Here is a 15,258-nt window from a genome sequence, read left to right as displayed (position 1 = left end):
CCTATAGCAGCAAAAACTCAGAGAAACACCAATAACAACAATAAATAAATAATTGGTGGCATTTAAATTCTGTCTAACTTTTACTTGTCAAATAAGTACACACTCAGTAACATAACACAAATCTTTTGAACAGTGGGAAATGGGAATAAGTAAAATAAATAAAATAAATAATAATATAATAAAACACTATAGCAGCAGAAACTCAAATCTTTTTTTCTTCAACAAGCAGCATGGCTTCATATTCCCATTCTGTCCCCCAGCCTACTCAGTCTAAACCCTAGTTCTCCTATGGGTGGTAGACAGACTCACTGTTTGGCTGACTCTCAGTTTACTCACTCAGTCCCTCCCATCCCAATGTCTTCTTCAGGTTCCTAGCCAAGAAAACGAGGGTGTCAACATGTTCCTCGGTCAGTCTAGATCTTGTTGGACTGCAGATATTCCCAGAAGTACTGAAAACACGTTCAGATGCACAGCTTGATGCTGGAATACAGAGATATTGTCTAGCAAACTGAGCTAAGATGGGCAGGTCTGTCTGGTGTTGCTTCCACCATGCCAGGGGATCCTCTGCAGGGCTGATGTCTCTAAATTGTTTATACTCAGTAATCTCAACTTCCAGTTTAGCACTTCTTGTCATGGGTGGGGCATTCAGGCAGTATTACTCACAGTTTACATCTAACGTTATGTAGGCTACTTTCACGCATACTTCAGTCAGGGTTATCGACAGTCCATATTATTGCCTCTGCACGTTTCCCGACGCTACAGTGAGCGCTCGTTAACTAACGTTACTGCGGAGTCCGCTGTTAGTACAGCGGAGTCCGCTGTAACGCTAGTACAGCGGAGTCCGCTGTAACGTTAGTTAACGTTAGTTAACGAGCGCATTTTCTCACTGTAGCGTCGGGAAACGTGCAGAGGCAATAATATGGACTGTCGATAACCCTGACTGAAGTATGCGTGAAAGTAGCCTACATAACGTTAGATGTAAACTGTGAAAGGGCACAGCTGCTGCTACTAACTGGGCTGGGAGAGGCTTTGTGTTTAGCCATAGCCTACTTTGCTAGTTTGCTTTTAATGTGCGCGGGTCTGCTCAGTGCTCAGCTGCTTTTTTTCCTCAAACTCTTTTCCTCACCGCTTGACATGTGGATATGACGTCACTCACTCCAGCGCATTTCTTAAAGAGACAGGCTCATATTGACCATTATCAGTCATAGCAGCGGTCGGAAAAGTACCGGGTCTTTTTAAATCTTAGTATAGAACCTGTTCTACAGCAATAGTACCGCGGTTCGGGGGTAGTACCGGTAGTACCTACATCCCTAGTCAGAGTACATTCACATGTACAGCAATAATCCGACTACTGACTTTATAAATAAGACTTTTGATTAAAGGAGAATTCCGTGTTTTTTTTTACACCTTGGACCTTATTTCCAGCTTTAAATATGTTTAAGTCACCCTGACAACAAACGATAATCCGTTTTGAACTGCGACCTGAAAACGAGGAAAACGGGGCATGTGAAATGATTGTATTTATGTGTTGTAAAAAGCTTATTTTCCCACACACACAGCGGCTCATATGCTTATTATATCATAGAGAGAACACGGATTAGAGCGATGTAACGTACCTCTGTGCCGCTGACAGCTTGCTCTGTTTGCTGTCCGTCACATGTCGATTTCACAGATAGTTTTGTTATTTTGGTTATGTTGCGTTAGTTTTTTACTTTTACAAGTGGACAGGATCGTTTGACTTCAATCTTCATTTTGTTTGCTCCTTTTTATACTTTTAATTTAACTTTACAGCAATTTAACACCTCGATTTCGTCTTAGTTAGCCTACTTTAACAACCTTGTGATGCACCTGAAACAGGTCTACGGCCCCTCCTAAGTTCCTAAGGCGACTGTTAAAAGGGCCTGAAGTATAGACGTATACATTGTGTCTAGCCCCTCCCTCTTTCCTTTTAACCCCCCCCTTCCCCCTTCCACCCTTCCTGTCTCCTTTCCAATCCAGCTCCACCCGCAGAGTCAAGATGGCTGGCCTCCCCCCTGTGGCCCCGCAGAGTCAAGATGGCTGGCCTCCCCCGTTGGCGCATATCTAGAAATAGCTCACGCTGTGGGCGATTTGTTCCAATCCAACAAGGATGAGGGTAACAAGGGAATCTGACTCTCACACTGACACCCCCCCCGTTGATTTTCACTTCAACACTGTGATTAACAAGCCCCAATTAATCTTATCATTTATCCTTTTGGAGAGAAGAAAATAAGCTTTTGAAATGCACGAGCCAAAAATTTTAATTCATCTGTAAATATTTGAAAAAGGTAGAGGATTCATTTGATATCCTACTTCTAAAAGAGGCCTATTTCCGAAACCTTTTTTTTATAGAATACATTTATAGTTATGTATAAAATGACTGACATAACACCCACCAATATAACAGTTTTGTACTGTAAGCTGAGGTTTTAAAATGACTCATCACTTCACTAGAAACCTATATTTCATTGCCACCAGCAATTCACTTTGTATGAGACAGTGTCATTGACTGAAACAGTGGATATCTCGCTCTGCAGAGAGACTCAGCACTCCCCCCAAGCTGTCTTCCCCATTTCTGGAGCAACGTTCACTCCTCGCCGACTGTAGACCCTACGCCCTCCGGCTCTCTTCTCCATCGTGGCTCTTTAGAGAATAGTTCCACTCTACCCTCAATCTCACACACTCTGCTCTTTTTCCTCCAACCCAACCAGGGTACATTTAGTCTCCCGTGGGAATCCTCCCTTTCTTCAAACTTCCGGAGATACTTTAAGGCCTGGAGACTGTTTGGGGGGGGGAAAAAGCGTCTGCTTGCCCTTATCCGTTGCCGTCCCAATACTGTACACTGCACCACACCCTTCCCTCCCCCTCATCCATACATCCTTATCCTTCTCCATCCTCTCCACCTAGTCGCCCCCCCCCCGCCCTCCCCGGCCCCCAGTGTACGGAAGTGGCTCCTGGCTCTTGTTAGCAGGTCTGGAGCCACTTTGTTTCGCTCGGTTTGGGACACGGCAGGCTTTTCATGCTCCGGGGGGCCGCGGCCGGATCGTCTTGCAGCGGTTGAGAGCGGTCTAGGCCTTCACAATGGGGGCCTTTGTCAGAAGAGACCCTTATCTGTCCACCAGCGTCAACTTACTCCTACGCTACAGAGCCACCCGTATAAACCCCCCACTTTACACTTCAACCACACACACACACACACACACACACGGGTGCGCGCACACAAACGCACACTCACAGACACCTGAACATAATGCGCAAATGCAGATGGCGCACATTCACAGACGGTCACATCTACACACAGATACAAGCACACTAGGTGCACACACACGCACACACATACACACACGCATAAACACATACACATACACACACACACACACATAAACACATACACACACACGGATAGACATTATACACCTGCGCATTTAACAAACTCATATAGCCTACATGTACGCCCGCACACACACACACACACACACACAACATGTACCATAACAACATCTAAGTATGCATGATGCAATATGCAGGCATCTTGCACATCCATACACAAAAAATAACACACCACACAGGTCTGCATAATAACGCCAATAACCACGGCGGCCATGACACAGCACAGCTATTTTCCAAATAATCCGATTTCAGCTTCTCAAACTACTCTTTTACCATTAACTCATTCACCGCCAATGACGTCTTTGACGTGTTATCAGCAATGGCCTTCCCCGCCAAGGACGTGTTTGACGTGTTTTTGTTTTTATTGGTGCAGCGCCTGCAGCAAACACTTGCCCAGCCTGTCACACAGACACAGGTCCCTGCCTTCAAAGGGTAGCCGACAGCACGCGATCAAACACATACCGCAGCTGTTGTTTTGAAATTGAGCAGGAGGAAAAGCAGAGAACCGGTAACGCTTCCTTGTGCAGACAGGAGAAACGCCGAGCTGGAGTCGCCTTCCTCTGTGCCAGCCAGGAGAAAACGGGAGAAAGTAATCAAGAGATGTGTTTGATCATCGGAGGAATGAGGAAATGATCGATCAGTTTGCGAGGGCGGTGAGGACGTGTTGAATAGCCGAGGGGAAAACGGGAACGATCATAGATATGACAGGGAGACATGGACGAGGACGGTGTACCAGAACAAATCAAAATAAACACAGGAACAGCTAGGCAGCAGCGGGCAGAAGGCACTCACAGCAGCCCGCTGTCCTTCCAGTTGGTTCATGAAATCGCTGGGCTGCTCGCCCTCCAGTGTTGCTCCTGGCCAATCCCAGCGCCACAGGGCGTGGTTATTGCTTATCCTATGTTGGGTTAGAAATCTAAAAGGGGGATCGTGTGTGTGTGTGTGTGTGTGTGTGTGTGTGTGTGTGTGTGTGTGTGTGTGTGTGTGTGTGTGTGTGTCTGTCTGTCTGTCTGTCTGTCTGTCTGTCTGTCTGTCTGTCTGTCTGTCTGTCTGTCTGTCGGTGTGTCTGTCTGTCTGTCTGTCTGTCTGTCTGTCTGTCTGTCTGTCTGTCTGCACACTCACACCGAGTAAACTGTATTGTTGAATGTAAAAAAAAAGCACTTCATGTGTGTATATATATATATATATATATATTTTTTTTTTTTTTTGTCATTTGTGTCCTAACGAATAATATTTACATGTCTGATGTCAATACAGTTCAAAATAAAAGAATTGAGAGTGAGTTATGCCTGAGATTGTGCCCTTTTACAAAAATGCTTTTTTCTCCCTTTTCTCTTCCCAGACAGGCTTTTTTGGTGAACATGGGGTGTATAAAAAGGGTTATAAGTAGAGTACAGAACATGCTAAAAGCTAACTTTCTTTTTGGGGGTGAAAGTAGAGACTTAGATCTTCATTTCGAGGTATTGGACATCACTGTAGTCCTAGTACAGAATTTACTGTGGGTCTTGAAAGATGACCAAACATTATGGAAATACTTGGCCTGTGCCAAAAATGCCAGTCAGATATTGGCAGTGAATGAGTTAAGCTCAATTACAGTCCGACAAATTAAAAACAAAGTCAGGTGAAAAGAATTCCCTCTCAGCACAATTTGGATTGGATTAAAATAGGCTTAAATTAAATGATCAAACATCACCTTTTTCCAATTAAATTAAACAAATGTTTTTATGATGGTTATACTGTAGGCAGCCTATAACCATCCTAAAATCAATAGTTAGCACGGGCTGGGATTGAATGCAGTGCACCTCGCTCATGTCAGCAGGCTCTCAACAAGTGGACAGTGGCTAATAGCTACCCCCCGCGCCTGCAAACCCACAAGCCAAACTAATACTTTGGGGCAGGTGAAACGCAATTTAGCAAAAAGTGCAGCCTCGAAATTCAGCGAGGGTGAATTGTGACATGACGCACTCTACGCTGGCTTCATGTGACATGACGCACTCTACGCTGGCTTCATGTGACATGACGCACTCTACGCTGGCTTCATGTGACATGACGCACTCTACGCTGGCTTCATGTGACATGACGCACTCTACGCTGGCTTCATGTGACATGACGCACTCTACGCTGGCTTCACGTGACATGACGCACTCTACGCTGGCTTCATGTGACATGACGCACTCTACGCTGGCTTCATGTGACATGACGCACTCTACGCTGGCTTCATGTGACATGACGCACTCTACGCTGGCTTCATGTGACATGACGCACTCTACGCTGGCTTCATGTGACATGACGCACTCTACGCTGGCTTCATGTGACATGACGCACTCTACGCTGGCTTCATGTGACATGACGCACTCTACGCTGGCTTCACGTGACATGACGCACTCTACGCTGGCTTCACGTGACATGACGCACTCTACGCTGGCTTCATGTGACATGACGCACTCTACGCTGGCTTCACGTGACATGACGCACTCTACGCTGGCTTCATGTGACATGACGCACTCTACGCTGGCTTCATGTGACATGACGCACTCTACGCTGGCTTCATGTGACATGACGCACTCTACGCTGGCTTCATGTGACATGACGCACTCTACGCTGGCTTCACGTGACATGACGCACTCTACGCTGGCTTCATGTGACATGACGCACTCTACGCTGGCTTCACGTGACATGACGCACTCTACGCTGGCTTCATGTGACATGACGCACTCTACGGTGGCTTCATGTGACATGACGCACTCTACGCTGGCTTCATGTGACATGACGCACTCTACGCTGGCTTCATAGGCTGGTTGTTACAAGCACAGAACAAACATGGGCGGGACTTAGGAAGAAAGGTCAATTGACACGGGTCAAATGAGGCACGTCAATTAAAGTGCGTTTGGGGCTTTAGGGTTAGAGATTGGCTCAGTGGTCCTTTTAATCCGTTTGCACTTTGACAGGTGCCACCACCTGTTGCTCAGGAGTCTCACTTTTCCTCTTTTGCAAGGCCTTCTATCTACTCAGGACAGAGGCTGAAACAAGGGTTTCTATCCACTCAGGACACAGGCTGAAACAAGGGTTTCTATCCACTCAGGACAGAGGCTGAAACAAGGGTTTCTATCCACTCAGGACAGAGGCTGAAACAAGGGTTTCTATCCACTCAGGACAGAGGCTGAAACAAGGCCTTCTATCTACTCAGGACAGAGGCTGAAACAAGGCCTTCTATCCACTCAGGACACAGGCTGAAACAAGGCCTTCTATCCACTCAGGACAGAGGCTGAAACAAGGCCTTCTATCCACTCAGGACACAGGCTGAAACAAGACCTTCTATCTACTCAGGACAGAGGCTGAAACAAGGCCTTCTATCTACTCAGGACACAGGCTGAAACAAGACCTTCTATCCACTCAGGACAGAGGCTGAAACAAGGCCTTCTATCTACTCAGGACACAGGCTGAAACAAGACCTTCTATCCACTCAGGACAGAGGCTGAAACAAGGCCTTCTATCCACTCAGGACACAGGCTGAAACAAGACCTTCTATCCACTCAGGACAGAGGCTGAAACAAGGCCTTCTATCTACTCAGGACAGAGGCTGAAACAAGGCCTTCTATCTACTCAGGACAGAGGCTGAAACAAGGGTTTCTATCCACTCAGGACAGAGGCTGAAACAAGGCCTTCTATCCACTCAGGACAGAGGCTGAAACAAGGCCTTCTATCCACTCAGGACAGAGGCTGAAACAAGGCCTTCTATCTACTCGGGACAGAGGCTGAAACAAGGTCTTCTATCCACTCAGGACAGAGGCTGAAACAAGGCCTTCTATCCACTCAGGACAGAGGCTGAAACAAGGCCTTCTATCTATTCAGGACAGAGGCTGAAACAAGGCCTTCTATCCACTCAGGACAGAGGCTGAAACAAGGCCTTCTATCCACTCAGGACAGAGGCTGAAACAAGGCCTTCTATCCACTCAGGACAGAGGCTGAAACAAGGCCTTCTATCTACTCAGGACAGAGGCTGAAACAAGGCCTTCTATCCACTCAGGACAGATGCTGAAACAAGGGTTTCTATCCACTCAGGACAGAGGCTGAAACAAGGCCTTCTATCCACTCAGGACGCACCGCGAACACTGGACACGTAACCATAAATTACCCCTCACTTATTTGCCAGGGCTTCTGTCCACAGGACAGGGGATGCCACCGACGTGGATTGGGTAGTCTTCCTCCTCATCTTTGTAGGTGGCAGCAGCTCTTTCCTCAGTCTAGCCAAAAAAGGTTGAATGAGCGGTCATAACCTTTTTTCGTGGAAGCCCTCGAACTTCCCTGTACAACTCTCTTCTCGTCTTTCTCAGGGGTGTCTGTCTGCTCTGGACTGTCTTTCTCCTCTTTGTGGGTACCACCAATGGATCTTTCCTGTGAAACTCCCATTTCCTCTTTCTCGACGGCTGCTGTTCCCTCAGGACAGACCAGTGGCTGGACTGTACCTGAGCTCCAGAGCTGTGGCTGAAGTCCCAGGTTGGAACAACCTGCTGGAGGTCGTTAGACAGACAAACAGATTGTGGACCGTACGGCGGCAGGAATGACCCTCTGTTCCCTCCACTGTGGTGATCCGCGTTATCATGAGATGTGCCATTAAAGTGATGGAGCTGGGGCGGGAGGAAGTGATGGTCTGAGTGGACGTCTGAGGTAGACTGTGAGGAGGGGGTGGCGGCGCTGGAGGAAGTGGAGGAGGAAGAGGGAAGTCTTTGGCTAGGCTTTCCCAGACCACTGCTGCTGGTGCTAGACTTGGAGTTGGGGGGATAATCCCTTAGCGATCCGTGGAGGGCGCTCTTGGTCATGTGTGGGGACAGTTGGGGAACGACGAAGGCTGTAGTGGTGTGTTGGGGTGTGGTGTTGAGGGGAGGTTGAACCACCGGCCAAGGGGACGGCTGACCAGGGTTGCCAGGGTTACGGCTCGTGTGGCTGTATTCCCCTCCATTCCTCACGTCACTGGACTTGATGTAGAAAAGGACGTAGGCCTGCTGGGCGAGAACGGACCTAATGTCAGTGACAGACACAGAGGAGTCGCTCATCTCATACCACTGCCCGTTACTGGCCTTAATGTAGCAGAAGTAGTGTCCGGCATGACAACTGAGGCCAGAGTGGACCAGCACAGCGTACATGACATAGACCTGAGGCTGTCCCTGGGACTGAGACATGAACGGTCGCAGGTCCAGGTACTCTGCGTATCTGACATCCTTAGTGAGTTTGCCTCCGCCGAAGTTCCTGAAGCGATTCAGAGAGATGGTGAGCACATTGGAGATGCGGTGGATGGTGAATCTCTTTGAGGCTGTGACAATCTGTTTGCACTTAGTGCACTTGTAGGCATTTTCTCCATCCAGTAGTTCTGGCTTGACAAACTGCTCCAGAGCCCCGGTGACACTGGGAGCCGTCTTAATTTCCAGAGTAACATCCAAGAAAGGGTCAAATGTATCAGAGACGGCTTTGCAGTTTAGACATTTCACTCTGGACCTCAGGTACCCGCCAAAGACCTGATGGATGAAACTCGTTGCCTGAGTTTCACTGTCCAGTTTTGTTCCACGTAGGCAGGACTTTTGCATAGCATCCACTGTGTACCGCAGGAACTCATGGGCGTCTTCCTGCCGTCCATAGCAGAAGTGACTTGCAATACTTTGAAGCTCGTTGAGGACGCCACTAGGTTTGATGACATTGCCAGAGTTGGCAAAAACCTCAATGATGTGCTTCTGCATGATGCACATCATGCAGAAGCCCGGCTCGTGACACGTTTTGGAATGCTCCCTCGTCAGCATATAGTTGGTAAGCGGAGGCGTGTAGGAGAGACACTGCAGGGCCGAGTTGAGGAAGCAGGTGTTTCCCATGTTCTGCAGGCCTGCACCGATAGGGTGGACCTGGGTCCACTTCAGGCTGAGCTGCTCGGGAGGGAAGAGGACCGTCTGGGGCAGGGCGATCCCATCACCACTGGTCATTACCCACGTGTTCCTTGGGTCGGTACGCAGAGCTGGGCGTGCTGTTGTATACGGCGGCACAACGCGCCGGGGCCAGGCAGCCTCCTGGACAGGAACATCAGTGATGATGAGTGAGTGCTGGTGCAGCACCCATTCACTCACTCACTATGCTGGAGACTTTCACTCACTGAGTGTGCCTCTGCAGAGAAAGATTTATGCCATCACTAATGATGTCACTTAGATTTATGACATCACTGATGTAGCATTATGAGTGACTCAGAAGTGACTGACCGAGACATCAACAGCGGTGTCATAAATCTGTGACATCATCAGTTGTCCCCCCGATGACATCACAATTGCTCATCTCATTTGGCTGTATTCCCCTCCGTTCGTAGTGTCCAGCGTGACAACTGAAGCCAGAGTGGACCAGCACATCGTACAGTATGTAGTAGACCTGGGGCTCTCCCTGGGACTGAGACATGAACGGCCACAGGTCCCAGGTTCTCTGGGTATCTCACATCCTCAGTGAAGGAAGGATATTTGCATACAGTAAAAAGGCAATTTATTATTTTGGACGGTAAAAAAATATGCTTGGCCAGTTTTGTTTTGTTTTTCAGTCAGGGACCCTGCGGGGCCTATTCCCCAGCTGCAGGAGCAGCTTCTCTGAAGATCTGTCAAACATGGTTATTGTTCATTGCTTTGCTGCCGAGGACCAACAGTGATGAGTCAGTGTGATTGAAGGGGGGGGCAAGTTCGAAGTGCCATTCACTCACTCACTAAGGCCATGTCCACACGGAGACGAGTTTAGGTGTATCCGCTAAAGTCCAGATGGAACCAGCGTTCTGGGAGTATACGTTCTGGGAGAATACGCAAATTTTTTAACCGGGTCCCAGAGTGAACAAATCTGAAGACGCCACCCTTGCATTTCCATGTTTACAACCCATACGCATCTTTCCTGAACCGATGACGCCATAGCCCCACCTCTCTCCGCCAGCAACAGCTACTGAGCCTCTCCACAGCTGCCTCTTCCCATCCACCCCTCCCCTCCCTTCATCGGATATTTCCCAGAAATCTTAGCGGCGGCAAAGTTTTTACAAGAACACAAACAAAATCAGGCTAAACGTGTTAGATAGAAATAATATTTATTTTTAATACATGCAATTCTGGAATATTTGAATATTGGACAAAATGAAATGAAATGAAATGAAATGTAAACCCTGAGTGTAACACACATAATCGGGATGCTCTATATATAGCCCTCGCAAATATAACGTATATAGTGAAGTGAGAGGTTTGACGACCACACGGTTGCACTGTGACGTCCACTCCAACAAGACTTGAGCTTACTTGACGCCACTTTTTATGCCATGAGTTTATATAATGTATATTTATGTTGCATCATTTAGCCTGTGCTGTGATGTGCAGGAGCAGCCAATACGCTGGGATGTGTTTGCAACATATGTCTAAAGATCATGGAAGTGGCTGGTATCAGGAACGTCACCGATAGTTAATGTTCTATATTGTATGCTACAGGGAGACCATCAGCCCTGCTGAACAGCTCTGCATTTGCCTGTATAGGTTTAATCATTTTATTCATCGACATGGCAAACCTCGTCTAGAGTTGAGATACAGAGGCTACCAATAGTACCCCGCAAAGCCAAGGGTTTAACCTGTTCGCTACAGTGAGATACACAGTATAGACTCTGTGCGCCCCTAGTGGTTGAATGCCATTATTGACGAGATTGTCTTATTCTCTGTTTTTGGTGTACTTTGTGGCAGCGTTACAGCGCCACCTCCCGGCCTGGCATATATACAACAGCGGTTTCAGTGGTATCATGTGGATACACACATTTCTTGAAACGATTCCGTGTTTATGGAAAACTTTTCTTAAACGAAAAAAAAAAGACTGGTTCCGTCTCCGTGTGGACATGGCCTAAGTTGGACTTTCATTCACTGAGTGCGGCCAGTTCTACTTATAGCCTCTGCAGGCTAGGATTTATGACATCACTGATTATGTCACAATGGGTGACTCAGGAGTGAGTGAGTGATTGATTGACTAGTCTCGCAGTGTCAGCTGTAGAGACTAGTCTACGGTGTGGTTATTTAACACCCGCCCCAAGACAAAGAAGGATGCGTGACAGACATATGAATTGACCAACCACGGACCTCGTGGACGGTGCATTCGGAATGTGTCCAACAGCTAAAATGTAGCTGCTAAATAGACCCCAGGTGAAAAACATCAACTGCAAACTTTGGCTGCCTTCTTTGCTCCAAATCTTTCAGCCATTAAATGATCTTGCCCACTCATTCTTCCTGCAAGACAGCTTATCACTACTTTTTGGTCGCTCGTTTTCTCGCTTCACAGTTAAGTCTCTTCACAGTGCTTCACGTCGTTCCACTGAACGTGTTTCCTTGCCAGACTGTAATATGGGAGTATTACATCAGAGTATATGACACGCTGTATGAAGTAACTTCTGTCACAGCCCAGCCAACCAGATTTCACCCCCAGCATCTGGATGGAGCGCCGGAAGTCTCTTGTGATTCAGAGACTTGTGATTCAGAGACACCGTCGCTGGAAGCTTGCTGACATCGACGGTGGGTCTGACCACATGAGACTAGTTAGTGATTGACTAGTCTCGCTTGCAAGACTTCCCTTCCTTCCGGGAAAGTCTGGCACGCAGCGTACAGGGCATTCATGGCTAGTGCATTTTACTAGTCGACTAGTCGTCCCTAAAGGTAGTCGACTAGTCAACGTTTTTTTCTCCCCCCAATAAAAACGCTCAACTCACGTCAAAAGGTCTCAAATACAACCAGGCAGCAGGGCTATGAGATGCAGGCATAACTAGCTAATGTAGTAGACCTTTTCTGACCAAGCTTGATTCCCAAAGCATTTGGCAATAAATTAGTATAAAACGGCATGGCTGATGGCTGTTTTCTCTAATGTTATACTTTTAAAATGGTAAAAATGGCCTGCATTTATATAGCGCTTTTATCCAAAGCGCTTTACAACCAGTAGGTACATTCACCCATTCATACACCGATGGCGGCAGGCTGCCACGCAGGGTGCTGGCACACCATCAGGAGCAATTTGGGGTTCAGTATCTTGCCCAAGGACACTTCGACATGCAGACTGGAGGAGGCGGAAATCGAACCACCAACCTCTTTCATCCAAAGCGATTAGTGACGACCCGCTCTACCTCCTGAGCTACAGCCGCCCCACTTTTATAATCCAGATAGGCCGAGGCTTCACACGCTAACGTTTCGTTGTTTTCCCACTTTTAATTTGAAGTCGCAAAAGGGAAATGGTACGTGTGAAATGATAGAATTGACAGACCAGTGTCAATTCAATTTACTATCACACCATTTCCCTTTTCGGCCTTCAAATTAAAACCCCAGCTAAAAAAACGACGCATTATTCACAAACAAATGGGTAACGTTACTTAAGTAATGACAGCTAGTCATTTAATAAAGCATGGTTAAAACGAACTCCACTTACACTTGAAGGTCTGCCATGCTGCTATCCTGCTGGCTGTGTAGTCCTGCTTTGGGGCGCGAGGAGAGGTTTTCCGAAATTAACGTTAGTTAGCAACGTAGCCTCAGTTAGCAACGTAGCCTGGGCCGCTGACTGTCCACATACAGTCCGGTAGGATGCTTCCTAGTATCCATCAAAAGTGACTTTCCTGACACCGTACAAACAACTGGCTGCACTAAAATGAAGTAATGGTTTATGCTATTGAGTATTACTAAAATAAAAACTAAAAGAAAGTCATGTGACTTGTGAGGTTTGTTATTGTTGCACTCATTCTTCTTCGTAGATTAGAAGGGTCGCAAATGGTCGCAAGGTGCCCACAGCGCGGCAGCGCCCCCCAGTGGCATATCTGCTGTACTGCATTATTAACACTGCACTGTGGAACGAGGGAAAACCAAGAATGACGACTAGTCGACTACTAAGCACAGTGTCGACTAGTGGTTTTACTAGTCGATTGGTCGGTGAATGCCCTAGCGTACATCTCCACTCTGGACTTGGGGGGGGGGGTGCTGTTTGGTTTAACCTAGTCTCGCTTGCCAGACTCTCTCCCTACAATGGGGGATCCAATCGTTCTCAGCATGTAGCAACAAGCTACCATTGTTGATGTTGTTTCACAGCGGCGCAGGCATTTTGAGATTGACAGATTCGACACGCACAGCGGCAGAGGCATTTGAGATAGATTCATCATGGAGGGAGCAGAAAGAAAATCCATATATGGTCGCAGCCGGTCAGTCAGAGCGGGTCGGAGCCAATGGCAGAGCTTATGTAGGGAGCTGCCATCTGAAATGGATGGCCTCAATGGCAGAGCTTACACCAGTAGCCTGTTTCCATGCAGTCAGGTCTCAGCCGGAAGTCTGGCAAGCGAGACATCATCAGTGATGTCATAAATCTAAGTGACATCATCATTGATTACATCATCACTGATAACATCATTCACTGATGACAACAACTGCTCAAGTGACATCACTGATGACATCATCATCGAGTGCTTGAGGGACATTACTGTCTGGGACTGTCATCGATTCTATGACATTGTGACATCATCTGTGACATCTCAGTGATGTCATAAATCCTTACCTGCAGAGGGTATAAGTAGGGTGCCACGGTGGAGATGCAGAAACAAGTGATGAAACCGGTAAGCACAATCACAAAAGAAATGCTTACACAGAAGCCAAGTGCCCAGCTGGTCGGGCGAGAGTTTGTCCGACAGTACTACACACACCTGGACCAGGCCCCCGACTCTCTGTACAGGTTTTATAGCAAGAATGCCTTCTACATGCATGGTGACCTGGACAGCAATGGCAAAGCAATGGAGGCTGTTTATGGACAATCTGAGATCCAGAAGGTGATGGCAGTTAGTTCCCGGGATTGTCACACTAAGATCAATATCATGCACGTGGACGCCCATGCCATGCTGAACGAAGGTGTGCTGGTGCAGGTGATGGGTGAACTATCCATCAACATGCAGCCCATGAGGAGGTTCATGCAGACCTTTGTGCTGGGACCGGAGGGTACCGCAGCACAATTCTATGTACACAATGACGTGTTTCGTTACCAAGACGAGGTATTCGGCGACTCGGACTCTGAGCATCCCGAAGAGTCTGAGGACGAGGGGGGGGAGAGGGTGCCCTGTCCTCCTAATGTGGCTCAGGAAGAGTCTGCTGCCTTCCACCAACAGACACCCTGCCCGGACCCGGCAGTTGAGAGGGGGGTCGAGGACGCCGTGGTGGAGCTGAAGATGGAGACGACACTGGAGACGCAGGCAGAGACACACACAGCCGACACGAACACAGAGAAATACGCTGCTAAGGCCATGCCCATCACAGGGCCCATTGCCAAAACCACTACTACAGAGGAAAATTGGACGTTATCCTGTGCGTCGATCACTAGTAAAGACCTCCAACCCAGTGGGACCGTCCCAGTTTCAGGACTCTCCCCCCACGTCATCAAAGTCACTGCCACAGCACCGGCCAGAGTGGAGGTGAAGTCAGGGTTGGAATCAGCAGCACAGAGAGACCAGAGTCCGAGTGAACAGAGGCTTAGAGGCCCTCCTGTACACAGAGGGCCCAGCCCAGTAAGGGAGGGCGAGCAGGGTGAGTCAGGGGTGCACAGGGTCATCCGGTACCCCACCGCCCACCAGCTGTTTGTGGGAAATATTCCACATGACGTGCACAAGGCCGAGCTCAGGGAGTTCTTTGAACAGTATGGTACAGTCCTGGAGTTGAGGATCAAAAGCGGACGGAGGCTACCAAACTTTGGCTTTGTGGTGTTTGATAACTCTGAACCGGTACAAAAGATCCTCAGAAACAGACCCATCAAGTTCAGAGGCAGCATGCGTCTGAACGTGGAGGAGAAGAAGACCCGGTCGGACAG

General features: G+C 48.0%; 1 protein-coding gene across 1 annotated transcript; it reads right to left on the bottom strand.

Annotated features, from left to right (window-relative positions):
• Positions 1–7,550: 7,550 nt before the first annotated feature.
• On the bottom strand, positions 7,551–9,837 carry LOC310777945 (ubiquitin carboxyl-terminal hydrolase 17-like protein 6; the record flags this gene model as incomplete). The annotated part of the gene is given in 4 exon segments (XM_083638283.1): positions 7,551–7,652; positions 7,788–9,383; positions 9,385–9,461; positions 9,768–9,837. Coding segments are annotated over 4 exon segments (1,845 nt in total).
• Between the last annotated feature and the right edge of the window lie 5,421 nt (positions 9,838–15,258).

This window comes from Poromitra crassiceps (genome assembly GCF_964638095.1).
Source record: "Poromitra crassiceps genome assembly, chromosome: 6".
Taxonomy (NCBI): domain Eukaryota; kingdom Metazoa; phylum Chordata; class Actinopteri; order Beryciformes; family Melamphaidae; genus Poromitra; species Poromitra crassiceps.
This window is presented reverse-complemented; position numbering and strand designations above follow the sequence as displayed.